Raw genomic sequence first — 27,795 nt, forward strand, 5'->3', positions numbered from 1 at the left:
GGACTGAATAATTGAGACGGGCCTTTCATTACTTAGTCAGTAGTAACCAAAAGTTGTTACAAGCTGATGATTTGTGGTGCCCTGCTGAGAAATGAGTTCGCTTTCTGTTCAAATCTCAGCGGCCACATCACAAAAATCACCGGTTAGTATTCACCGTCAGTTTCATCAAAGAGACCAAGAATGAATAAGTGTGGAGACTGATCTACCCTTTCACCTCTAGAGATAGGACTTGAAACAAAGGCAAAGTGCATAAGCTTTACTGCCACGGCTATACTTGTTCTGTGAATATATACAAAGGACTTAGGCATGGGTGGCAGTTGAACCCCTTCTGCCTGAGGCCCCACCCCTTCTGGACACACCCCCACCCCCACCGGAGCCCAGAGCCCCCCCACTTTGACTGCCAGTCCATGTCCCCAGGCTGGCACGCCCAGCCCCAGAGTGCTGAAAAGGTGGCCAGCGCATTCCCCACTAGCCCTGGAACACCAGGAGGGCGGTGCCTCCCTCCCCCAAGCCTTGGAGCGCTAAGCCGGGGCCACTGCACAGGGGGAATTGCAGTGGGATGCAGGAGGGAGTCTGGGGGTGAAGCGTGGGTGGGGCCACACCTGGCTGTTTGGGGAGACATACCTACAGCCCATAGACTTAGGCCCCAATCCTGCAAGTTGGTTCATACATACAGATGCCTTATAAAACTCTACAATAGACAAATAGTGCTATCAGTTCAGTAACTTTCACAAGCACTAAATTTACACAGAGACAATATGACTTAAGCAGAGCAATGGAAAGTAAGAATCTTTATCCACCCTTGCAAAGTGTACTGAGAGATTCTGTGTCAGGTACTGGTCCTGTGAAATGATTCTGCACAGGCAGAAGGGTCGGCTCTTGTGGATCACTTTCCAGAATTGGTGCCTAAGTGGACTGAATAAAGAAAACTGAACTACTGACACCCTACCACTGGATGGACCTTAAAATTACATTTACCTTTTACCTGAACTGAGCTGTATTAGTGTGCAAATCCCCGCAAAAATCTCTTCCACCTGTTTTCCCAGACAAGGGCTGTGAGGCTAATAGGTGCCATGTAAACCAGTAAAAGACTTTTAACAAAGTTATGTGTCATCTTTGTGAGACATATACAAAATTATTATTTGGATGAGCACTCAGGTTTTCTGTTTGGCACAGAATGAAACTCAAGAAGTATATTACATGTTTGCACACAGATGGCTTTTTAAAAATTAATACCATCGGCTTCCTTTAGACCAACAATTTTCTGAAGATATTATAAAAGTTATGGTCTATATGCTTTAGAGGGCTAACAACTTAATACCAATAAAATATTCACAGATTTTAATGAAAATTTTCAAAATTATAATAACCTTGTTCTGCCATGTTGTGACCCCAGCACTGCACTGGTGCAAGAGAATCAAGAAATGATAATGACCAGTTTGGTTTCCCCATCCAAATACATCCAGTGAAACGCAATAAACCATATATACATTGTTTAGTTTTAATTTTAATTAGAAAAAGCTGTTGGTAGTGCAAGTAAGTACAATTAAAGTGAGTGTGAGCATCTTTTGTGTACACCTTGGCAGTTTCCACTGTGAGAACAATGTGAATGGGAGAGATTCAATATCTCATTGAAAAACACAAAGGCAAGATGCACAACATATGCACTGCATACTTGAGATACCAAAATAAGGTGTCACTTGCAATAGATTGTGCAGACATAAGTTCTTTGGGAAAGGGACTGTCATTTTCTATAGGTCTGTGCAGCACCTAGCAGCACAGGGTCCTAGCTAGGTCAGCTTCTATGCACTACTTCAATAGAAATATTAAATCAATAAGATCATGTGTGCTCTAGGGGCTTTGTTGATTCCTGCAGGTTAACTCCTCCCTCCCCCCCACAGTGGGACTCAGAAGTGCACCTGGGCTGCTTAGGCTTGGTTCTTTGCAGAAAAAAATAAGGGCGTCTTCACTGCAGAGTTAACCTGAGTTAGCCTTGCCCAGGTGTGAGCTATCTACAGGGAAAATAGGGGGACATAGCAGAAAGCCAGATACACAATGCCCACTGCCCCACTACCTATGAGGGAAAGGGGGAACAGGGCAGAGAGACACACAGCCCAATACCCATCCTCCCCACCACCCTACAGAGGAAAGGGAGAACATGGCAGATAGACAGATACCCTGATCCCCTCCTGCCCCAGCACCTACTGGGGAAGGGGAGAACACAGCAGAAACAGACACCTCAATTTCCTTTCACCTCATTAACTACTGGAGAAACAGGTAACATGGCTGAGAGTCAGACATCCCAACCCTCTTCAATCCTACCACGTAGGGTTTGTCTTCACTGCCAATTTAGCCCAAGTGACCAGCATCCAGGTGTGAGCAGGCACATTGCAAAGCCCTGCTTGAGTTAGTGTCCTCACTGGTGCTGCGCTCCCCCTTGTGTGTCACTATAACTTCTGGGGACACATCCTATTCTTTTTTGTGCTTCCGCTCTATGATTCTTCTCTGGTGAATTGTGGGAGAACTTGTCTGTCCTTCTGAGCACTGGGCAGAACTGTGGGACTATTACTGGTAACCAGCTCAAGGCCTTGTCTTCACCACTAATAGAGGTGTGTTTTTATATGGAGGGAACTAACATGTATGAGCTATCCTGAGGTAAAACCACTGTGAAGACAAGGCACTTTAGTTTTAACATGAGGTAAACTAGATGAGGTCAACCCCAGGCAAGAGTATTGTGCAGATCTCACCTGGTTTACTTTGTGGTAAAACTAAAGTGCCTTGTTTCACTGTGGTTTTACCTTGGGATAGCTCACAAGCCTGTTACCCGGAGATTAAAAAACATACCTTTTTAGCATTGAAAACAAGGCCTCAGCAAAAGCCTGACTCTGGCTCTGTTCTAACTCCAGATAAGTCAGTTACCCTCAGTTGCAAGCATCTCTGAACTTTGGTGAGAGGGATTTGTGTGTCGACACAAGGGGGTTAGGAGCAATTCCTGAGTAAGAGCCCAAGTTAACTCTGCAATGGAGTAATACTCTCCCCAAGACATTCTCTCCCAAGCTGATGGCACCAAAAAGAGTTGTTGCTCAGGTAGATTGCTTAGAGTTTCAGAATATGATCTACTTCTTTGTTACATGCTTTGATGGTCAGTCAAATAGTCAACACTTAAAGCACCATCACTGGCATCTGAGTCAGCACTCACTGAGATGAATGGGGCAGCTCACACTTGTCAGTGCTATGGCTGCAAGCTCTCCACAGACATGCCTTTACCCTTGTTTCAACTCTTGAGAGAGATGCTGGTATGCACTACTGCCAAGGAGGGCCCCAGCTCATGCTTTCCTCCATAAAGCAACATCCTCCAGCTACAAGGAGAGTCACCAATTTGAAGTTAAATTCTAGTGAGTGAGGGGAGCCTGGAGCAACATCTCTGGGAGGGAGTCTCCTTCCCATGAGCAAGAGGGGCTCAGGACTGGCTCTGTATGAGGAAGTGTCCCCCTGAAGAATGAGGAAGGCCAAAGAGAGGGTCTCTGTGAAGGAATATCCCCTGAGGAGCAAAGGGGGAAACAGGAAAGGGTCTGTGTGAAGAATCAGTCTCTCTCCACGTGCATTTCCCATCAGAGATTGTTTACACTCCCCAATAGGCCACAGGCTGAGGGAAGGGCGGGGCAGTCTTTGGCCCCTGGGGCTATTGGAAAGGCTGTGACTTTCAGAGGCGTGGCACTATATAGAGGCAGGCAGGGGCTAGTAGTAGCTTGCTTTTGAAGCAGAGTGTTGGTTGGTTTCACTTGTGTGGTGCTTGCAAGTGGAGGTTATGAAGGAGATGTGTGGGTGAGGATTGGCTGGACAGCCCTGGGTGGGCTACTTTATTGTAGCTGCAGTGAAGTTCTAGGGGTGGTCCCTGGCCCCCTTCTCTGGCTATATCAGGTGTCCTTGGACTTGGCTACTTTCCCTGGGGTCCTTCTTTTTACTCTGGCTGTTGCAGGTGTGGAGGTTTCCCCAGACCTGTTTGTTTTACTTGGGCCCTGCTGTCTGAGGTTTTGATGGTGGACTTCAGGAGGTGTGAAATTAGCCCCTAGAGGAGCTCTGCTATAGCAAACCATATGGTCAGGCTCTTCCCTAATGTCTAGTTGTCTCCATTTCTCTTTATACTCCATACTGCTTTACATCCCCTTTCTCCCTCCCCTTTCTTGGGAGAGGGGACCACCTGAGGCTAGTTTCCCTGTGAGATTTTTTTCACAGCCCTGAGTGATGCAGCTAGATCAACCTAAATTTTAAGTCTAGACTAGGCCTGATCTGCTTCTTTATGTGCTTTGATGAGCAGTGAAATAGTTAATACTTAAAGCCGCATCACTGGCACTCACTGAGATGATTAGGGCAGCTCACACCTATCAGAGCTATGGCTACAAACTCTCCACAGACATGGCTTTGCTCTTCGCTCCTCTCTTGGGAGAGGTGCTGGTATGTGTTCCTGCCAAGGAGAGCCCCAGCTTGTGCTCTGCTCCATAAAGCAGCATCCTCTAGTTACAAAGGACCGTCATCAATTTGAAATTAATTTCCAGTGAGTGGAGGTGGGGACCTGAGGCAGGTTCTGTGTGAGGGAGTCCCTCCTCCCATAATGAGTGAGGGGTCCCAGGGCAGCATCTGTGTGAGAAAGTCTTTGCTTCCCTCTGCCAATGATTGAGGACGGCTGAGGTCTGGGTCTGTGTGAGGGAGTCTTCCCACCCCAAATAGGGGGTGGGGGCAAGTCAAGGTTTTTGTGAGGAGTCATGAGTGAAGTGGGGACCCAGGTCACAATCCATGTGGGGTGTCCTGGATAACCACTCAATCTCCCTGCATGTGCACTTCCTACCAGGGACTGTTTACACTCCCCAGAGGCTTGAGGGTGATGGCCTCTTCCTGCAGGGGCTGTTGGGATGGCTGTGACCAGTGGAAGTTTCATTATGTTGCAGATGGTGCTGCACTGTACCATATAAAGGTAGGGCAGTGGGGCTGGGTTGTTTTTGGAATGGAGTGTTGGTCCATTTTGCACTCATGGAGCTTGCTGCAAAAAACATGTAGGAGATGTGAGGGTGAGGATCTGCTAGGCAGCTCTGGGGGCTGCTTTATTGTAGCTTCAGGGTAGCTCTGGAGGTGGCCTCCAGGGCCCTCCTCTCCTGGCTGTTTGCGGGAGGTCTTTGGAGTTGGCTGCTTTTCCCAAGCCTCTGCTTTTTCTCCAGGCTGTCTGGCGGGGTTGTTCCTGGACTCAGCCACTCTTTCTGGGACCTCCAGTCCAGGGTCATGGTCACATTTACGAAGCTTTAGACAGGGCGAAGTGAGGCCCCAGAGGAGCTCTGCTGTGGAAAACCATATATGACCCTTCTTTAATGCCTGCTTGTTTCGCTCCCCTCCATCCAATCATGCTGCTTCACATCCATTCCTCCCCATTTTTGGGAGATGGGGGGAGGGGGTGTCTGCTTGAGGCCAGTGTCTCACCTTCCTACTGACTGAGCCCAGTCCACATGTTCCTGATAAGCATGTGTGGGAATGCTCTTTGTCTTGCACTCAACTATGTCTTTCCCCAGTGATGGCTATGGGGTCCCTTCAGCCCATTTGTTTTACTCATCATCTGCTGTCTGTTAACCTGTGTTTAAAGCACCCCAACCTAGAGTGACAGGGATCTGTGTGTACAGGTTGGAGCAACACCTGAGTAAATGCACAAGTTAACTCTGCAATGGAGAAATATTCTCTCCCAAGCTGATGGCACTGAAAAGAGTTTCAGTGATTGCTTAGAGCTTCAATATGATCCACTTCTTGCTTTCATGCTTTGTTGGGCATTGAAATAGTTAACATTCAAAGTATCACAGGCATCTCTTTTAGCACTAAGATGAGTAGGGCAGCTCATGCCTGTCAGAGCTATGATGCAAGCTCTCCGCAGACATGGCTTTACGCTTAGGTGATTCAGCTCTTGGGAGGGATGCCTGTGCCCTGTGAGGGCGGTAGAACTCCATTCCCTTGTTCTCCCCCCCCCCGCCTTCTCCTCCCCCACCTCCCTGTACAGGACAATGAAACATGATTGATTGGGGGCAATGCACTCCAAAACAAGGACGCAAGTGGTTAACAGACCACCTGGGAGGGTTTGAGCCAATGAGCAGAGTTTGGAGGGGGAACAAAAGAAGCTGGAGCTGCCCCAGATGGAATTAAGCAGCACAGAAAGATGCTGAAGCCCAGGGTTGTGCGAAGTCAGAACTAAGAGCTGCTTGAAGGAGAGCCAGCTGCTGTATGGGTGATTGTGCCCACATGGGTCCCACCCACCATTTTGAGCTCTCAGCGCAGACCAATGTCGGAGAGTGTGGACAGGTTGGACTGACCTGGGGGGGGGGGCGGGATTGCATCGCTGTGGGGCAGAAAGTCTGAGTGTGTTTTGCTAGGTTAGAGGTCAGGGCTGTGGTGTGTATGTTGTTCTGGAGCTGTAATGTCTGCTAGAAATTCTACCCTGGATTTACTCCTGACTTTGCCTGGGTTAGATAAGTGGTGTTCTACTGTTGTGTGGTACTTTTCACAGGGGTTAACTCTGACTGCTAGGAGGAGGGTTGGTGTTTGTGCAGAGGCATGTGGCTAGGACCCTTTCCCCAAACCGGGGAATCCCACACCTGACATGCTGGTATGTATTGCTGCCAAGTAGACCTAGGTCATGTTCTCTCTAAAGCAAAATCCTCCAGGTACAAGACAGTCACCAGTTTCAAATTAATCCCCAGTGAGTGGGGGCAGAGGGCAATGGTCTGTGTGAGGGAGTCTCCCCACCAGTGAACAAGTGGAACTGGGTCAGTGATTATCCCCCAAGGACTGGGAGGGGGCAGCAGGCCAGAGTCTGGGGGAACTTCCTCCCAAAGACTGAAGGGAGCTAGGGACAGGATCTGTGTGGGGAGTTCTGGACAACTAAGTTCCCCCCCATCATGCACTTCCTGTTCCCCACAAGTTGAGTAGGGGTGCCAACTTTCTAGTCGCACAAAACAAACACCCCTGCCCCTTCCCTGAGGCCTGGACCCCCGCTCGTTCTCCCCCACCCTCACTCACTTTCACCAGGCTAAGGCAGGGGATTGGGGTCTGGGTGGGGGGGGAGGGCTCTGACTGGGGGTGTGGGCTTTGGTGGGGCTGGGGATGAGAGGTTTGGGGAGAGGGCTCTGGCCTGGGTCAGGGAGTTGGGGTGCAGGAGGGTGGTATGGGCTCTGGGCTGGGTGTGAGGGCTCTGGGTGGGGCCAGAAATGAGGAGTTCAAGGTGTGGGAGAGGGCTCTGGTCTGGGGCAGGGGGTTGAGGTCTGGGGGCGGGTGTGGGCTCTAGGGTGGGGCTGGGGATGAGGGGTTTGGGGCTCAGGGCTGGGGCAGAGGGTTGGGGGGTCCAGGTTGCAGGCTCTGGGAGGGAGTTTGCGTGCAGGAGAGGACTCCAGGCTGGGGCAGTGGGTTGGGGTGCAGGAGGGGGTTAGGGACGCAAGGTCCTTGCAGCGCTTACCGCAGCTCCCAGGAAGCTGACTCCAGGTCCCTGCGGCCCCTAGGCACATGGGAGGCTCTGCATGCTGCCCTTGTGCCTGTAGGCACCGGCCCCACAGCTCCCCTTGGTTGCGGTTCCTGAGCAATGGGAGCTGCAGAGCTGGCCCTTGGGTGGGGGCAGTGCGTGGATCCTCCCTGGCTGCCCATGCACCACGGAGCTTCAGGGACCTGGCACCTGCTTCCAGGAGATGCACATCACCACCTCCATATTGGTGCACATAATATTCATTCCATATTTGGACCTAAAAAATTAGAGGGAATGCTGCCCAGTCCATACATTACTGCTAAGGAAGTGTGGGAAACCTCATTGGGCCTGTGTCACACTCAACAAGGTCTGTTCTCAGTGATGGCTATGGGGTCCCATCCATTCATTTTTTTTTATTCATCTTCTGCTGAGTTCAGCCTTGTCTAGGTTAGGAAAAAGGTAATTTTAAAAAATTGATGGCAAACTCTATTTTAAATAAAAGGAGTACTTGTGGCACCTTAGAGACTAACCAATTTATTTGAGCATAAGCTTTCGTGAGCTACAGCTCACTTCAGTGGATGCACTGTATTTTCCACTGAATGAAAAGTGAGCTGTAGCTCACGAAAGCTTATGCTCAGATAAATTGGTTAGTCTCTAAGGTGCCACAAGTACTCCTTTTCTTTTTGCAAATACAGACTAACACAGCTGCTACTCTGAAATCTATTTTAAATATCACTTAGGCTTTGTCTAGACTAGGATATAAAGGTGTGATATCACTGACAAATCTAACATAGACAAGGCTCCCTGCTGTTAAAGCCACTGAAAACTCAAGTCAGTCTGGCACATGTTAAATGCAACGTTTCACCTGACTCTATATGTAAATGGCTTGAATTAAGGTCTTGAGTATAGCAGCAGTAAATTTCTTTTCCTCCTAAATCTATATTGGTTACTAAAATATAATGCTTTCATTATCATTGCAGTGCCATTATTTTGACCTCTTGCATTTGGATAAGCTCATGGATAATCATTACTTTCCCTTTACTCAGGATTAAGTCTGGCTTCCGACTTTGCACCTTCTTGCCACTGTGGGTAAAAAAGCAGAGGTTGGCTTTGAAAGTGTAGGCTAAAGTGGTATAACCATGGACTACAGTAAGAGTACCATTTCTGGCATTGGTTATATTTAACATTACTGTTTCCTTCAACAGAAATTCTATGCTGGAGAATCAGCCTCAGAAGCACTATGGAATAACATCTCCAATTAGCTTGACTCCTCCTAAGGAAATAGATTATATTTACACTCAGAAATTAATTGAAGCCATGAAGCCATTTGGAGTATTTGAAGATGAAAAAGAACTAAATCACAGGTATAACTTTTTAATATAATTGAAACACATTGCTTGAATCTATTTTAAAAACTAAGTCTAATGATGATTCTCATTACAGGCTGATTGTTCTTGGTAAATTGAATAAATTAGTCAAAGAATGGATTTCGGAACTCAGTGAGAGTAAGGTAAACATTTTTAAATTTGCAATTTAAGAAACAATTTTAAAAGAAAACAAGTACGTTATTTCTACTATTCAACTTATTTTCTTGCGTTCATAGTGATAATTCTCAATCTTGTATTCTGGAGTCTGTCCTCTGACTTTCTGCAAAGGAATAATAAACTTTTTCCATCTACATATTGGGCAATAGGCTTGTAGTAATTGTCACTCAAGTTAAGGCTTGGAAGATTTTAACTACCTAGATCTAGGGTGACCAGATGTCCTGATTTTATAGGGACAGTCCCGATATTCGGGGCTTTTTCTTATATAGGCTCCTATTACCCCCCCACCCCACCCCCGTCCCGATTTTTCACACTTGCTATCTGGTCACCCTACCTAGATCCTTAAGCCTTTTTCTGGCAATTAAGTGAATTTGTAAATTGGCCATAACTAAATCATCTGTGTTTATCAATACAAATTAGAACCAGATAACTTTATCTAATGAGTATAGGGCCTGGCGAAATGAATTTTTTTTTATTATCTAACTTTCATGATGTTATCAATATTTTAAAGATCTTTTTCTATTAACTATTTTTATTTTTACAATTACGGGGGTTGGGTGAGGGTTCGGGTAGTTCTGACAGCAGGGCTGCAGGGGGCTCCTGGTGTGGCCAAAGGCCCATAGCCACCGGGGCACAAGATGTGGGGATGGGTGCAGCCATCCTGGCCCGGAAGAGCAGAGGCCCCCTGCCAGGACTGTAAAGAGGAGGAAGAGCCCCAGCAGTGGGCGAGGCCACCCTGCTGCTCAACAGTTCCCATCTCGGGACAGCTCCCACGCTCCTGGTGGGTGAGTAGGTGAGCAGGGCTGTGGCAGCGCAGCTGCATAGGGCTCCCTGCATGGCCACAGAGCTGGTGACACTGGACCCCTGGAAGGCTGGGATCCTGGTGGGTCAGAGCAGAGAAACCCTGGCCAAGGCTGTGAGGAGGAGGCCACCCTGCTGCTAAATGTCTCCTGCCCTGGGATGGCTCCTCTTCCTCCCAGTCCTGGTCAGGGGGCTCTGCTCAGCCAGCCCAGGACCGCAGCCTTTCTCCATCTTGTTCCTGTGGAAATTAAGTGTGACTGGCCCCACTCAGTCCCCAGCCAGCAGTGTGGAAGTTGTCTCTGGGCAGGAAGTGTTAAGCAGCAAGGCGGCCACTACCACTGCTTCCTCCTTGCAGCCCTGACCAGGGGTTTCTGCTCTGCCCTGCCAAAACCACAGCCGGCCTGCCTCCCTCCCTCCCCTCGCTCCTTTTGCCTGCAAGGATCAGGTGCCACCAGGCCTGAGGCAGTGCAGGGAGCCCTCTGCAGCACTGCTGTTGCAGACCCACTTGCTCCAGTAACCGCAAGGCTTCAGAGGGCTCCCTGCATGGCTGCAAGACCAGTGACACCTGATCCCAGCGGGCACGCCCACTGTTAGGATTGATAGCTTTTCATCAATTTCGGCATCAACCAAAATTGTCATTTACTGACAGTTATTAATTAAAATGTAATCCTGCTGAGCCTCCCTATGGAGCAGAGAGTGACATTCTAGCCTTGACTAAAGTTTTAAAAGTATCTCAGTCTGGCAGTGAAATAACTACTTGTAGTTCTCAGAATATATCCATTATGATCCAGTTTATATCCTACACTGGCTGTCTTTAATTTATTACATGGCTCTTCAGATTCACATAAATGGAAGTATCTCTTATCTACACTGGAGATGTTACTTCTATAGTAATAAATGCGTCCATTGTATTTTTGTAAATCCTTCAGGAAATGACTGCCACCATGATTTCATATTGCTGTTACTTCAGTTGGCTAGAAAACATTGGTAGGAAAGGGGTAAAAAAAAGTTCTTACTCCAGTGACCACCTTTTGTACCTGAGCCATCAGTATGTTGCTGTTCATTAAGGAAGGCTAAGCTAATGTCCCCACGTATAGCTATTTTTATTTTTATTTAGAAATTACTGAGATCTTAAATTATTTCACATGTAGTAACTGCCCTTTATGTGTTGAAATCTTACTAATTGTCAAAACAAGCCAACTTAAGCTCTCTCAAAGTGCTAGCATAGCTTGTAGGGCTTCAGACGCTGGGAACCAAGAGCTGTATTTTAAACTCGTATTTCTGCTCTCTTTATAGAACCTCCCACCTTCAGTTGTAGCAACTGTTGGTGGAAAAATATTCACATTTGGCTCCTATAGGCTTGGAGTACACACCAAAGGTATGTTGTTTTTAATAGTGTCTAGTCATACACTGTTTCAGACTAACTGCTTGATTAACTGAAGATATATGGGATATTTTTGCAGGTGCTGACATAGATGCTCTTTGTGTTGCTCCTAGACATGTGGAAAGATCAGATTTCTTTCAGTCATTCTTTGAAAAGCTAAAGGTTCAAGATGGAATCAGGAATTTAAGAGTAAGTTTTCTACTTGTATTCAGAGTAATAAACTTGTCCATGTTAAAGGGACACTGTCAACTGGAATGCTTAAATTGACCAATTTCACAAAATTACAGTTGCTGACAGTAGTCTTCAAATAGTATTGTACACACAACGCTGTTAAAACACTAAGGTTGCAAAGTCAAGTATTCTGATATTTCCTACCTAAAGTTGCCTGTGCAACTTTAATCAACCCATTTGTGTATATGCATTATAATAGTGGTTAACTAGATGATCACATAGTATGTTCTTTCTACAAATTTCCACTAATTTTGAGTGCCCAATTTGAGAGACCCTGAGAAAAAGCATGTCCTACATGGTTTGCATTATACTGCACTTAACATGTTTAAATCACAGCTCCCATTGATTTCACTTGCAGTTGAATGCTCAGCATTTCTGCAAAATCAGGCACCAAGGTCTAAAGTTGGGCATCCAGACAATGAGGAACACACACATTTAGTGAAATTTTTGGTTACAAGTAACTTGCCTAGCTTACATAGGAACTGTGCAGCAGAGGCAGGGATAGAATCCAGTTATCCAGAACAGCGTTCAGCTGCTTTAACCAGGAAACCGTCCTTCCTTTTCCTACAGTCCCCTGCCTCATGTTGCAGAAGCTAGAAGGCACGTAGTGAATGAGGCAGGGGTCCTATAGGAACAGCCTCCTTTAATGTACATCCCCAATTCATCCTCAGAGCATGTCTATCTTGTGCATTGAATGAGGCAAGGGTCCTGCAGAAAAAACTAATTAAAACTGTATCATGCAGGCACACAAGGGGGTCAAATTAAGGTTGCACAGGCAACCTTAATTTTGGCATTTCCTAAATTCTGAATGTTTGATTTTAAAAGAGCATTAAGGTTGCAATATAGTTTTTTTTATAACTTCCCATAATTAATAATTTTAAAAAAAGGCAAATGGAAAAAACAAACTCCCTCATATTGCATTATACTAATGTCCACAGGGTCATCAGCAGGACTGGAACTTTTAAACCTGCCACACAGACTTTTGCCCATTTGAACTAACTGGGTAACTGATAGGTTGTTTTGTTTTGTTTTTTTTTAATTCCATAATGGTTACAGTAAACTGAAGCATGTGAGAGAAAGCTGGTGTGTCTTTCTCCTGCCGCTATCACCTGCAACATATAATATAGCCTGAATCAAACGCTCAGATGTGTGAACTGCTCCATTCATTTCAGGTGAATGGGCAGGTGTCTCCTAGATCCTGGCACGCATAAGGGAAAGGAGAATATGGGACTGACAAGCACCCCACTCTTAATTCCTTCCTGTAGTCTCGCCAACCACCTCCATGTCATCCCTCACCTTGCCCCTTATACCTGCTCCTCATCCCGAGTCCCCAACCCTTCTCCCTTGCCACCCATCCCCATGTATCTTCCTCCCCTCCCAGGAAATATTTCCTTGTGTAATATTTTTCTTTTCAAAGATAGTTTGAGTGCACTCAGAATACATGTTTCCAAAATAAAAAAAAATCCTTTGACAGAGGCAGATTTTTAGAAACATGCTTATGTTTTTGTCCTGTTTTACTTATATTTTTGGCTAACGGCAAGATTAGAAGTTACTATGCTGGGTGTTGCTCAGGATCAGTGGTAGTAATATGTTCCTTTGAGCTGCTCAGGTCCTGTGCCTTGTGGCTGGCTAACACGCCTTTTGGGTTCTCTTTCTACTAGGGTGATGAGACTGCAAGTATTGAAAAATTGGGAGGGGGTGGGGGGAAATAGGAGCCAATATAAGAGAGAGACCCAAAAATCAGGACTGTCTCTATAAAATCAGAACATCTGGTCACCCTACTTTCCGCACATGCATAGTGTAAACAGTTGGCACGTGAGCATTAGGCATGTGCATCTCTAGAGAGCTAAGCTTCCTGGGAAATACTATTCAGTTTTGCTCCCCCCAAAGGGTTAGTGGGTGCCTTGTACTAGCTGGAGTAAATGTCAAGTAGCTGAGACCATTTTGCACATGATCAGAGCCATGGCTTGATTCCCTGTGCAAAAAAGTTGACTAACTCTGTCAACCTTAAGAAAAGCTTTTTTTTGTGGGGGGAAGCTGTATCTTAGGAAAATGACCCTAAACTTGGTTCAGTAACTCTGCCCAGTGGCCCCCCCCCCAAGCTAATCCTAATTTCAGTACCTAGCAAATTGGTGGAACCCATAATAAAGAACAGAAGTATGAGACACCTAGATAAATGTGATATATTGGGGAAGACTCTGTAATGATCTTGGGGTTCATTAAATAACAAACCGTTCAATGAGAGAGGAATAAAACTTTAATAAAACAAACTGGAGAGCTTCTGTAGTGAGCTGCTGCACACAGCCAGTTTGGTGTTCCCAATGCCTGTCTCCAGGGCACATCTCCCAAATTCTTGTGCTCATAATACCCCTTATGAGGGAGCATCTCTAAATTATACTCTTCTACAAACATATCCCTACAGACTCAACACGGCTTTTGTAAAGGGAAATCATGTCTTGCCAATCTATGAGAATTCTCTGAGGGTGTCAACAAACATGTGGATGAGGGTGAACCAGTGGATGATAGCGTACTTGGACTTTCAGAAAGCCTTTGAGGTCCCTCACCAAAGGCTCTTAAGCAAACTAAGCCATCATGGGATAAGAGGGAAGGTCTACTGATGGATCAGTAACTGGTTAAAAGATAAGAAACAAAGAGTAGGAATAAATAGTTTCAGTAATGGAGACAGGCAAATAGTGGGGTTCCCCCAAAGACCTGTACTGGGACTTGTGAGGTGGCAAAATTTGCAGATACAGAATTATTCAAGATAGTTAAATCAAAAGCTGACTGAGAAGAGTTACAAAGGGATCTCACTTGATTGAGTAAGAAAATGGCAGATGAAATACAATATTAAGTGCAACAAAATGCACTTTTTAAAAAAAAAAACCCAACTAATCTATATAACGGTGGTGTCTAAATTAGCTGTAGAAAGAGATTTTGGAGTCATCGTAGATAGCTCTCTGAAAACATCCATTCAATGTGCAATGGCCATCAAAATAAAGTTAGGAACCATTAGGGAAGAGGTGATAAAATATCATTATGCTACTATATAAATCCATGGTATGCCCACACCTTGAATGCTGCATGCAGTTCTTATTGCCCCATCTCCCAAAAGATATATTAGAATTGGAAACAGTACAAAGAAGGGCAACAAAAATTATTAGGGGTATGGAACAGTTTCTATATGAGGAGAGATTAAAAAGACTGGGACTGGTCATCTTAGAAAAGAGAGGACTAAGAGGGATATGAGGGAGGTCTATAAAATCATGAATGGTGTGAAGAAAGGGAATAAGGAAGTGTTGTTGACCCCTTCACATAATACGGGGCCAGCCGATGTTCTAAAGAGACAGCAGGTTTAAAATAGAAGGAAGTGCGTTTCATACAACTTACAATTAACCTGTGGAACACATTGCCATAGGATGTCATGAAGGCCAAAAGTAGAACTGTTAAAAATTTTAAATAAATTTAGATAATATCATGGAGGATATCAATGGCTATTACACAAGATGGTCAGAAATGCAACTCCATGCTCTGGGTATCCCTCCAACTGCCAGAAGCTGGGACTGGATGACTGGATAGATCACTTGAAGTTTCCCAGTTCTGTTCATTACCTTTTGGTCATTTGGCAATGTTAGAAGACTGGATACTGGGCTAGATGGACCATTGACCTAGTGTGGCCATTCTTATGTTCTCCATGTACTCCAAATTTCAAGGCAATCCAAGTAATCATCTAAATTTTAGAGGAGTCGCATTTTAAACAAAGCTTTTCTCAACTTTGAAGGTAGCTGAGCATTAACTGCTGCCAGTTGCAATCTTACTGATTACAGTAGACAAATGTAAACACCCTTTTTTAAAAAAAGTGGACTTTCCACCTTCCCAAGAGAAATGGGAAGACTTAACTAAGTATTGTATTGCATATATGCAAAGTGGTCTAGCTAACTGATTTGTGTTAGTATTTTTAAATATTGCTGAAATACTTTTTCTGGCCTTACGCCCTGGGGGGTGGGGGGAACAAAAGGTCAGGAGGTGAAACACAAGACTTGCTTTTTAAAAATGCAAAAACTATTAGGCATTTTCCCTTCCTGCTTTACAGGCGATAGAAGATGCGTATGTACCAGTTATCAAGTTTGAATTTGATGGTATTGAGGTAAGAATTAAAGTTTAGTGTCTTGTTAAAATGCAGATGATTGGTTTTTTGCTTTGGAATTTGAATGATCTATCACTGGTTCTGGTCTCACTGGCACAACAAACTATTTTGAAAGGTTATTCATTAGTACTCCAAAGTCTAAGGGCTTGTGTACACAGCTCTGCAGTTCAGATTACGGGGTGTGAATTGCAGCATGCACCAAAGTGCCACACGGCAACTCCCCCATGTGGACACTGCTGGCATGAACTAAAAGGCACCTAGCTTGGGTTAGGACTATGTTAACATGAGCTAGGTGCCTTTTAGTTCTTGCCAGCAGTGTCCACATGGGGGAGTTGCAGTGTAGCACTTTGATGCATGCTGCATTTCAGACCAGCCTTAAGGGATGTCTACACTGCAAAGAAAAACCCACGGCTGGCCTAAGTCAGCAGACTCAGGCTGAGAGGCTGTTGCATTGCTGTGTAGACTTCCAGGCTTGCGCCTGAGTACTAAGACTCTCCCATCCTGCAGGGTCCTAGGGCTCGGGCTCCTGTCCATGCCCTGAAGTTTACACAACAATGAAACTGCTCCACAGCCTAAGCCCGAGTCAGCTAGCACAGGCCAGCCACAGGTGTCTAACTGCTGTGTAGACATACCCTAAGAGCTCGTCTCAACAAACATCTAGTTTGTGGCAAGCTGGGGTGGGCTGGATTCACACACTAGTTTGCTGCAGTCTCATTGTTTGTGTGCCCCCTGCTGATACGAATTAACAGTCTTGTTTCAAAGAGGACCAGATCAGTGTGTTAACACTGTTAATGTATGTCAGCAGAGTACTTGAACAGATTGCCCTAGTGTGGGCTAGATTCACACCCCAGCTTGCCACATACTAAATGTTCACCTAGACAAGTCTTTAAACTACTACAAAGTTAGTCAGGCTCTCATGTGGGCCATGCCTTTTCCCCAGATTGCATTACACTAAACTTCTATTTTAGGGTATGTCTACACTAGAAATGTAAATTGAGCTATATTAGGTTGATTGACAGCCACCTCAGTAATTACTGCTGTGGTGCATGTCCACACTACCCTCCTTGAGTCAGTGTTGCATGTCCTCACCAGGAGTGCTTCCACTGAACTAAGAGAGGCAGTGTGGGGAGCTCAGAGGCCTGTGTCTCAGCTCTGCTGGAAGCTCGCCCCACAGGGTCCCAGCGGGCTGCCCCATCCCTGTTTCCCATCAGGAGCGAGAGGGGGGAGAAGCTGCTCAAGGTTTTTCAGCTCCCCACTGGGAGCAGAGCAGCCTTGTCAATTTCCTGGTAGGGAAGGGGAGCAGGGCCTGGTAGCCCAGGGCTTTTTGCCCCAGCTCCCAGCCAGGAGCAGGGTCTAGCCTCCCAGGGCTCCTGCCATGAAATTGACAGACAGCCAACAGCTGAGGTAAGTAACGCAGACACTGCATTGCCCTAATTACATGGACGTGAGTCCTATGCTTCTCGTGAAGGTGGAGTTATGATGTCGGTGTGGTAGGGCACTTACCTCATCGGGAGCAAGGCTGTAGCATAGACACTGACATAATTAGGTTGACATAAGCTGCCTAACTGTCATGTAGACTAGGCCTTAGTGGAAAAAAATATCTGCAGGATGAAAATCAGAGCTAGGGTTTTGGGATACACACGTTCCTACTCAGTGACCCCCTTTCATCTCCCCTCTGCCCCTGCAGTGTATAGCATGAATTGACTTGAGTAAACATGGTGGGACTTTCAAGGAAGAGCACTTCATATTAGTGAAGCAGAAGAGACTTGCCATCTTTTAGAACAGGAGTTTCCAGTTTGTCCCTGAGGCTGCTTGTGACCCTTCAAGGAAACTGAATTAAATATTCATTTTTCTTCTAAATTAAGTGTGTTCCCTGAGCCACAGACTCTTAAAATGAAGTGTTTGAATTACCTCTCACTGCAGTGAGTGGAGAGTGTTGCAGAGGAAGGCAGTTCTTTGGAATAGTTCTGGTGGGAGCCAGATGTGTGCTGAGCAGCTACTGTCCCTTCTCTGCTGTAGCCACTTAGCTTCCTGCTGGTTGGCTACTATATTCCAGCAGAGGGAGGTAAGTGGCTCATTTGCTCCAGTCTGCCAAAGACCCAGAGCAGGATTTTGTCTCCAGAAAAAAGAAAAAGGAGTACTTGTGGCACCTTAGAGACTAACAAATTTATTTGAGCATAAGCTTTCGTGAGCTACAGCTCACTTCATTGGAATGCATCCGATGAAGTGAGCTGTAGCTCACGAAAGCTTATGCTCAAATTGGTTAGTCTCTAAGGTGCCACAAGTACTCCTTTTCTTTTTACTGTAAGGAGAGTGATCACTTAAGATGAGCTATTACCAGCAGGAAAGCGGGGGGGAGAAAACCTTTTGTAGTGACGATCAAGGTGGGCCATTTCCAGCAGTTAACAAGAACATCTGAGGAACAGTGCGGGGGGTGGGGGAGAGAAATAAACATGGGGAAATAGTTTTACTTTGTGTAATGACCCATCCACTCCCAGTCTCTATTCAAGCCTAAGTTAATTGTATCCAGTTTGCAAATTAATTCCAATTCAGCAGTCTCTTGCTGGAGTCTGTTTTTGAAGTTTTTTTGTTGAATTGCCACTTTTTGGTCTGTAATCAAGTGACCAAAGAGATTGAAGTGTTCTCTGACTGGTTTTTGAATGTTATAATTCTTGACGTCTGATTTGTGTCCATTTATTCTTTTATGTATAGACTGTCCAATTTGGTCAATGTACATGGCAGAGGGGCATTGCTGGCACATGATGGCATATATCACATTGGTGGATGTGCAGGTGAACGAGCCTCTGATAGTGTGGCTGATGTTATTAGGCCCTATGATGGTGTCCCCTGAATAGATATGTGGACACAGTTGGCAACAGGCTTTGTTGCAAGGATAGGTTCCTGGGTTAGTGTTTTTGTTGTGTGGTGTGTGGTTGCTGGTGAGTATTTGCTTCAGGTTGGCCTGTCTCCCAAGATCTGTGAGTGATGGGTCATCCTTCACGTTCCAGCAACTCTTGGAGCTGTGCAGAGGGAGCCACATGAGGTGGCTGAATACATTAGCTGGGCAAATTAACCGGTTTTTGCAAATACCGGTTTGCTTAAACAGCGAGAGAGCCAGATAGGACAAACGTGAACGTTTGAGGAGTGAAAGTTGAGACAGTAATGCCAAACAAAGACTGTCTAAAAGTTCCTCATTTAAGTCCTGGTTCACAGTATCTGCCAGTTGCGGGGAATGCTGTCAGAAGTCAGTGGTGTGTCTGAGGATCAGAGTGCTATTGATACATGTTCTAGTGTTAATACCTACACGGTACATCACCAGAAGGTCTTGGCACTGTATATTGTATATTCTACTTTAACTCTTCACAAAAGTAGCTTATTGTTTACAATCCAACTTAAACTGTCTAAATACTAAATATGCATCAAGGAACAGGAGTTGCAAAATGAGAGGGAGTTTCAGAAAATGTAGGTAACGACTGAGGTTTTTTTGAGTCTTTCCTGTTATGGATCGCTATCTAAGCAAGATATTGTATTTTGGGTCCTTATTTCCTTGAGATTAAGCACTACGTTCATACAAGTAGACCAGACTGCTATTTATCTCTTCTCTTTTCCCCCTCCCCCACCCCCCAATGAATTGTATTGCTATATTGCCTTAATATATGGACAAGACAAGTCAGAATACTCAGAGCAGTACATCTGCTCTGATGGGCAGATGCCTCCAAGAAAAATGCAACTGTTGGCAGAGTAGTATAGTGTTGCTGACGTGACTAAATCAACATCTAAAAATTCAGAGGACGAAATTAAGAAACGGTACTGAAAACTAAAGATGTAAATATCGGTTAAAGTTAACTGGTTAAATTATTAAAATTATATCATTAACTGAGGTCGCTCCGGCCGGGCTAGCACAGTGGGGGTTCCGGTGGCTGTTCCGGCCAGCCTGGCATGGCAGGGGGGCGGAGGTAACAGTTAAGGTCGGTTAACAGTAAACGTAATGCTTACCAGTAAATCTTTTACATTCCTACTGAAAACAGCATCTGGTAATTGTTGCTGCTTTTTTTTTCTTTACGCAAATCTCCCTTGTCTGAGTCTAGAATACTTCTTGACATAGTGGGGGGGGGGGGGGAAGCACACATGGCTACATAGCCATAGCAAAGGATATAAAGTTCAAGGCCCACATTCTTCAAGCTGAGCTTTACCTGGTGCAAGTTAATGGGAGGAGCATGGGCAAAGATTGCTTTAAGCTACCCTTGCATTCCCCTGATTACAGATGTGCTGGTCTACTGCATAATAGGGGTCTGAAGACCTGTGTATCTTATGCTAGCTTTTCCTGAATGCAGGGATCAGCCCCACAAATACCCTGACCATGCCCCACATGCTGGGTCACAAGGAGGGGGTTGCATAAGGTTACTATTGTGGTTCTACATCACTCAAGGATTCCCAGATGTAGGGAGAATGTGATGCTCTGGTGGCTCAAAGAAGCTTTAACAGGCTGAAGAATCTGGTCCTGAATCTTTCTCACAAAATATGAACTCTAAAGCTGACTTTGTGTATTTAAAGACTATTCTCTTCATGAAAAGACAAGTTTTTGTAGAAAGTACAAAATAAACACAGTATCTGTAATACCACAAGAACCATTAATGCAGAAAGAAAATTATCCAGCCTTTAGTCATGTATAGCAGAGCTGGTCAAATTCTTTAATTAAAGAAAGGGGTTGAAGTCTCGCATAGAAAAGTTCCATTTTTGGTTTTAATGAAATGTCAATTTGTTTAGAAAACCTCCACTACTTGAAAATTTTTAAATTTTGTTTTGAAACTTAAATTATAAGCAAAATGGCTTCTTCCCTTTTAAAAGGGGGCGGGGGGGGGGGGGAAGGGGAGAGTGGCCTTTCCTGTCAAAAGAAAAGATGTGAAGTTTCAAACAAAGCAAAAATGGTTTTCCTCCCCCACCATGAAACATACTTCTTGACAGCTGTATGTCCTGTTTTCTTGATATATCTAATGCACTAAATCCTAATAATCTGGTGGTAAACTCTCCAGATTTGCGTAATTGTAGCATTCGTTGAGGAGAATTTAAAATTGTTACTTCAGCTTATACTTCTCTATAGATGCAAAGTATAATGCACTTTAAATTTTTCTCCCTAAGATTGATCTTGTGTTTGCAAGACTGGCTGTACAGACTATTTCTGATAACTTGGAACTTCGAGATGATTCGCGTCTAAGAAGCCTGGATATAAGATGTATACGAAGCTTAAATGGTAACTTCTGTTTTAATCTTAAATCTGATAACTCATTCATGTGGGATAAGAAAATATTTTGTAAAATGTTAAATTGTATTAGAAATAGACATGTATTTTGTTTACAAATTACCTTTTCCAAGTTTGTACAAAAAAGACATTACTCCTCTTGCATAGATTCCTAATATTCTCCTGTATGCTTTATTGGATGAGATCTGAGGTATTTAGATACCACAGTGATGGGTAAGTTTAAAAAAAAAAAAATCTGGATAGATCAAGGTTCTGTCAGTTCTGGATATTAGGCACTTTAATGAGTAGGGCAAATGTCTGACAATACCTAACATTTTCCTGATTCTTTGTTCACTGTGCTTATGCCAGTTGGTTGCCTCTTCCACTACAGGGGGAGATGTATGCCAATGCTGCTGTATATAAATAGCTAAAAGAACGAGGAGTACTTGTGGTACCTTAGAGACTAACACATTTATTTGAGCATAAGTTCTTGTGGGCTAAAACCCACTTCATCGGATGCATGCAGTGGAAAATACAGTAAGAAAAATATATATACACACACACAGAGAACATGAAAAAATGGGTGTTGCCATACCAATTATAACAAGAGTAATCAGTTAAGATGAGCTATTATCAGCGGCGGGGGGGGGGGACCTTTTGTAGTGATAATCAGTATGGCCCATTTCCAACAATTGGCAAGGAGGTGTGAGTAACGGGGGAGGGGGGCAAAAAATAAGCAATAAGAAAAAAATATTCTTTATGGTGTCCATTAAATTAGGCTTGAATAAAGACTGGGAGTGGATGGGTCATTACACAAAGTAAAACTATTTCCCCATGCTTATTTTTCCCCCTACTGTTACTCACACCTTCTTGTCAGCTGTAGGAAATGGGCCATCCTGATTATCACTACAAAAGTCCTGTCCCCCTGCTGATAATAGCTCACCTTAACTGATTACTCTTGTTCTAGTTGGTATGGCAACACCCATTTTTTCATTTGTGTGCATCTTCCTACTGTATTTTTCCACTGCATGCATCCAATGAAGTGGGTTTTAGCCCACAAAAGCTTATGCTCAAATAAATTTGTTAGTCTCTAAGGTGCCACAAGTACTCCTCGTTCTTTTTGCTGATAGACTAACACGGCTGCTACTCTGAAACCTGTCATAAATGGCTAAAGCACTTGACATGAGGTGATACCTATAAAAGTAACTATTGCTATGAATTACTTAAAGCAAAGGCAGTCTTCTGATACTTAGAGCTTAACCTCATTACTCAACAGTCCTGAGTTCTGTCTAATTGTGTATGGCTGTTAAAACTGACCAACTTGGCTCTCAGATCTCCTCTTCTCCCTCCCTCCCTTCCCCCCCATCTCATGCAGAATGGACTTTCACTTGTTAAAAAATTGTTGATTATAGCTGCAGTCTAAACTCTGAAAACCTGTTATATTCACAAGGTATGTGGGTGCATACTGGAGACTACTAACGTGTCCTCTAACCGTATTTACAGTAGTAAAATATGGATTTTGTTTATACAAGCAATTGTTATACAATGCTTACTTTAGAAACTCTTTCAACAAGACTAAAGTGGTAAACTAGTAAAAAGCTGAGATTATTAAATTTGCAATTTAAATCTCTTGCAGGTTGCAGAGTTACTGATGAAATTCTGCATTTAGTGCCACACAAGGAGAACTTCAGACTAACCCTTAGAGCAATTAAACTGTGGGCAAAACGTGAGTAAAACACAATCATTCTTGATCTCTACCCAGAAGCTTAATTGTTCCTGAAAAGTTCATGAAAAGTCTAGATAACTGAAGGCTGAGAGTAACATTTCTAATCACTTAAGGAATATTTCATGGGGTAATTCAGGAATCTTTTAAAAAGGCCAAACTTTCCATATATGTGATCGTGAATAAGAACTGCGATCTTTATTTCAAAACTAAATTTTATTCAGACATGCTAAAGTAGTAAACACTCATAAATAGTGTATTGAGTAGTCATGATGCTAGGTAAATAGTCATATATAGACGGTGAGGCAAATGTCTCCGTGGGGGTCAAAGTAGCTTAAAGCACGTTCATATATTTGTCATGAGAACTGCTGAACACCACCTTTTCACACAATAACTCTCTACTTTTCGTATGCCTATTGCACAATGGATTATATAAACTTAACTAACCTTCTTCTTTGAGTGTCTTCTGCATATTTTCACTCTTGGGATGTGCCAACCGGTGCAATTTGGACAATGGAATTTTCTGGTAAGAGTGCTCATTAGAGCGCTCCCACACCCTTCCTGCCCCTCACCCCAATGTTTGAGTACATTCTCAGGCTTTGGCACCAAATGCTGCCTCAGTCTCTTCCAACTGCAGCAGACAGATGGATATGGACTTCTCTGGATCTCTTAGATCCATAGTTTTTTGTTAAGTGCCTTGGTGGGTGGGAAGGAGAGTGGGCGGTTGTGTTTTTTTGTTTGTTTTTTTTTGTTAAGATTAATCAATTAATGTTAGGTTAGGTTTTAGGATGGTTCAGATATTCAGCAGCACTTGGTACAGTTGTCCACGGCAGATTTGAAGATGAAGAAACATGGCTTTAAAAGATGACATGCCATAGTCGCACCCTTACCAGATGTCTTAAATGCCTTGGGAAAGGCATTCCCCTTTGCCTTGTGCTATTTATACTATGTTCATTCCCCAGGCCAGAAAGAAACTAAACAGACTCCAAGCTTTCTTACTGCAGGAGGAGTTGACTGCCAGACCTCTGGGATTATAGGTGTTGAAGAGATCTGAAGGAAAGGATAGGAGGCCTGAATAGGCTCAGAGTACTTCTGCATCCAAGCAGGCTACCATGGTAAAGGTGTCTGCCTCAACACCAAGCTCCAGTTCCAAATCAGAGCCATCTGTAACTAAGACATCAAATCTGTTTCCAAAATGCTCGAGCCCCTCTGACATTCTGGGGGGCAATCCAGATTAGTGGGGGGCTGTCAGCACTGCCCTGCAAACTTAGGTGCCTCACAATGCTTTGCTGCTGTAGCTCTCACCTGGGCCACTCAGACTTCCAGCACACAGGTAAGACCCTGCGTATCTGAAGCCTATCAGTCACACACTGGCTTCCACCAGGCTTGGTTATCACTTTCAAGGTGACCCCAACACATTCCCAGTCTCAAAGTTTCCCCCAAAATGTGTCCTGGACACTCAAGATACCTTAGAGGGGCAATGGATCCAATATTTCTACCCTAAATGGAGTTACCTGCACAGTTTAAAACACTGGATTAGTTTTGATTAAAGAATGAAACATATTTAACTACAAGGAGATAGGTTTTAAGTGAGTATAAGGCAGAAATGGTTACAAGAGAAACAAAAATAAAATGCTTCCAGTACTAAAACTTAAACTAAACTTTGGTTCAAGGTGAAGTCCCTTACCATGTGTTCCCAGTAACATTGCTGACTGAATTCTCAGGCCAGAACCTGCTCCCAAAGGCTGTTTCTTTCCTTTTTCTTTTTCTCTTTTTTTTTCTTTCCTTTTCTTGGGGTGTTTGTCCCTCACTTTTACAGTTCAGTCACACTCTGAAATTTTCCTGAGGGTTACCCCTAGATAAAGTTACATCCCACTGTGAGGATGGAGACAAGGAGTCTGGCGGTGAAAGAGGTTCCATGCTGTTTGCTAAAATGCAGATTGATCTGTTCCTGCCCCTCCTTCTTTGCCACAGAATCACCATTTGACAGGTGACTGCCCATCAATTTTAACAACATCTAGCTAGAGGCATCAGCTTGTCCTTTGTCTTTAAGAAGCTGGTTTACCCAAACTTATTTGGTAAATACATTTTAAAACCTAATTTCAGCTTATGTTCATAACTTAACATATAATGTTGCTACATACATTTCACCATGATATTATTCAGCTGGAAGTTATTAGTTTTCAAATTATACCTCACAAGGCATATTTTGTACAAAGATTATTACAATGGTTTGTAGGGAGGTGGTTCCAGATAAGGGACCCAAACAGCCAGATAACATACCAGAACAAAGTACTTCAGTTCCAAGGAAAAGGAAGGCTAAATCAAAATATATCTGACCTCCTCACTCTGGTGACTCATCAAAAAATTCTCACCTTTATCCCTTTTACAAGTTCCACTTTCAGTCCTTTGACCAAAAGGTTTCGTTATTGGATCTGCACTTTGAAGGAGAGCTGGATAAGTGATTTCAGAGGTAGACTTTTTTTTCACAACACTGTTCCCCTGCTCAGTTTGAGAATGACATCCTGTGGTCAGATTGGCATATGCTGCCTTGGGCATCCTGCCTGACTCCTAGTTTCCCTAACCATTCTCAAAAGCCAGGATTCCCGGTTCCAGATTAAGGGAAATCTAGCTCTACGGACCAGAGACAATCGGATCCTCAACATTTGGAACCCTTTCCCTCTTTAGTGTCTGGTATACTTTCTGAAGAAAAGGAGGATCCACCTCTTCAAGTGAAAAGCAAAAAGAACAAGAGTTAGACAGTGATTCTCTTCCTGATGAGAATGTGAGTGTTGCTTCTGCATCATCCCCTTCTGAGGACTCTATCCAGTTTCATGAATTGGTGAACAGGAAGGTGCTAGTTTTGAAGTTCTTCCAATGGTTGCAGACATGTCCTCCACTCAGGTGTGCACTCCTAGTGCACCAAAGCTGGAGAACTTACATCCTCTGGCCCCTTGTAGCCCCTCCTCATGCTATTTAAGGTCAGCACTGCCCAATCCCCCTCAGTTCCTTCTCACCACTTGCAGCTGGATTGGGTGCATTCTGTGTGGTATCTTCCCTCACACTTCACTGTTTGTGCTTTGCTGTGAGCTTGTGTATATAGTTTTAGAAGTATCCTTAGTATTTAGTTAGCTTAGGATTTAGCCTGGTGTGATGCCCTCACCAGGTTTTAAACACTGCCGGTTGTGTGGGGTGGCTATCCCTAATAGGGATTTCCCCCACACTGTTTTTACTCTACCTTGGAGAAGGGCACATTTAAAGGAAAGTGTTCCATCTGTAAGTCATTCAAAAAAGAATGCTGGTGACTAGAGACTTTGTGCTTGAAGCAGCACCTTATGGAGCAGGCCATGAGTCTTGCTTTGGTAACTGGAGACCTCTGCCAATTGTCCAATCCCGCAGAGCACTTCAGAGCTGGTAGGGGCTGTTGTTCCACAGCCAGATTCAGACTCTGAGGGAAAATGAGTCTCAAAATGGATGAGAACCTTTGCAAAATTAGGAGAGATTCCTCCTCCTCCCCTAAGAGGAGTGCAAACTGACAGATTCCTCTGGTACACAGGATAGAGGCAGGCTGTCTATCTACTCTCCAGTACTGAGATGAGAACAATTTGACAGTATACTGTCAAGTCTGGTACCAATGACGTTGGTGTTGACACCAATTTGTTTCTGGTCTGTTGACATATCGGGCACAATCTGTCTTGCTTTGCCTTTCTGCCCCAGACATTCTATTTAATTCAGTAGCACTCAACTGTGGTGGCCTCTTCTGTGTTATCAATACCTCCTAGACTGGTTAGAGAATATTCACTGTTGTCAGCACTGTCTTCTGCACTGCTTAAAAATCAGGATGCAGAACTAAATTTGGCCCCTTTATTGGTACTGAGGAGTCATCAGTCGAGCTACAATCTTCAGTAATGACTGTTTCGGAGCAGACCACATCTGCAGGACTGGTACTGGGCTCGACTTCATTACTGATGTCCATTCCGGTGTCATGTGAGTGCAATGCCCCTACCACTACTCAAGGCACCAGCTGCTTTGCCATCATCAGCATTGATGCAGCCTGCATGTTGGGCTTCAGGTGAGGCTGGATGTTTGCTTGCTCTACCTGAGTGGTTCCTCCGTTGCCACTGCTTGGAAGTTTCTTCAAGGGAGAATTTGGGAACATCTTCTGCCTCTGTCACCTTCAAAGTGCTATTCTCATTCTTTGAGACCTCCTGGGGATCACGAGCAGTATAGAGATTGGCACTGCTCCCACAGTAGGGTTAAGGGTATTAGTCCAGTTCCCACTGGCCACCAATGCCATATCCTTATCCTCAATGGCCTCCTTGGGATGTTCCTCAATCTGTGAGGTCCCAATGCACAGGTCAGTCCAGAGCAAGGTCACTGATCTTTGTTCATCCTCACTCTGAGCTAGTTCAGTCTCAACCATTGTTACAGAGGCAGGTGTTGCCACAGGAGATTTCATTGGTTCCACTTCATTTTTCCACTGGATGATTCTATGGTGCCAGCTTCCTCTTGTCCTGTACCTGAAAATTTTAAGTCATATCAAGGTCTCCTGAGGTGAATGGCTACAGGCTTGGGCATTCAGACAATTTGTTCAGGACAGTACTAATAAGTTGGTATATTTTCTCCAATCATTGGTTCCCAGGAGAATAGCTCTCCCTATAAATGAAGCACTTTTGGAGCCTGCAAAAATGTACCCTACGTTCCTTACTGCTCACAGTGAAGCATACTGAAAAGAGGTATTGTGCCCTTATGCAGGGTTTTCAGTGCTTCTGCTCTCATCCAGCCTCTAACTCACTTGTCATAACAGCAGCAAGTGAGAGATTGCATCAGGGGAGATATAAACGGTTAGATTTAATGGGAAGAAAAAACTTACTCGACCTCCTCTTTACAAATTCGCATTGCTAATCAGCAGGTACTGTTAACCTCCTAATTTACAAAATATGTCCAAACTTACATATAAATTGCTAGAATCCTCCTGGGAAGAGTTTAAGGCATTCATTGTGGAAGGTCATCTGGTGGCCAAGAAGTCACTGCAATCCACACAGGACACGGAGCACACTTTTTCCCCAGGATTGTCTCATGGTTACAGAATTCTGGCATAGCTTCTGAGGTCCAACAAAGCATAGAGGACTTACCTTTTGATGGTTGGTAAGTCCCAGAAGAAGTCATTTCCTGGTCCCAGTAATAACCAGCCAGCTCCTCACCTATCAAGAGCAACACTCCAGTTATCAACTTCTCAACCA

The 27,795-nt window shown here is 44.3% G+C and overlaps 1 protein-coding gene across 1 annotated transcript in view; it reads left to right on the plus strand.

Annotated features, from left to right (window-relative positions):
• Positions 1 to 6,305: 6,305 nt before the first annotated feature.
• PAPOLG (poly(A) polymerase gamma) overlaps positions 6,306 to 27,795 on the plus strand; it is a gene marked incomplete at its 3' end in the record, with an annotated part of 33,169 nt that continues 11,679 nt past the window's right edge. Inside the window, exons 1-8 of the mRNA XM_084625310.1 lie at positions 6,306 to 6,333; positions 8,692 to 8,850; positions 8,930 to 8,996; positions 11,128 to 11,209; positions 11,295 to 11,404; positions 15,537 to 15,590; positions 20,730 to 20,841; positions 22,466 to 22,555. Of these exons, the coding sequence (XP_084481436.1) occupies positions 6,314 to 6,333; positions 8,692 to 8,850; positions 8,930 to 8,996; positions 11,128 to 11,209; positions 11,295 to 11,404; positions 15,537 to 15,590; positions 20,730 to 20,841; positions 22,466 to 22,555 (694 nt within the window). The 5' untranslated portion in view covers positions 6,306 to 6,313. The remainder of the gene's footprint in view (positions 6,334 to 8,691; positions 8,851 to 8,929; positions 8,997 to 11,127; positions 11,210 to 11,294; positions 11,405 to 15,536; positions 15,591 to 20,729; positions 20,842 to 22,465; positions 22,556 to 27,795) is intronic.

Source organism: Lepidochelys olivacea (genome assembly GCF_965140295.1).
Source record: "Lepidochelys olivacea isolate rLepOli2 genome assembly, chromosome: 3".
Classification (NCBI taxonomy): domain Eukaryota; kingdom Metazoa; phylum Chordata; order Testudines; family Cheloniidae; genus Lepidochelys; species Lepidochelys olivacea.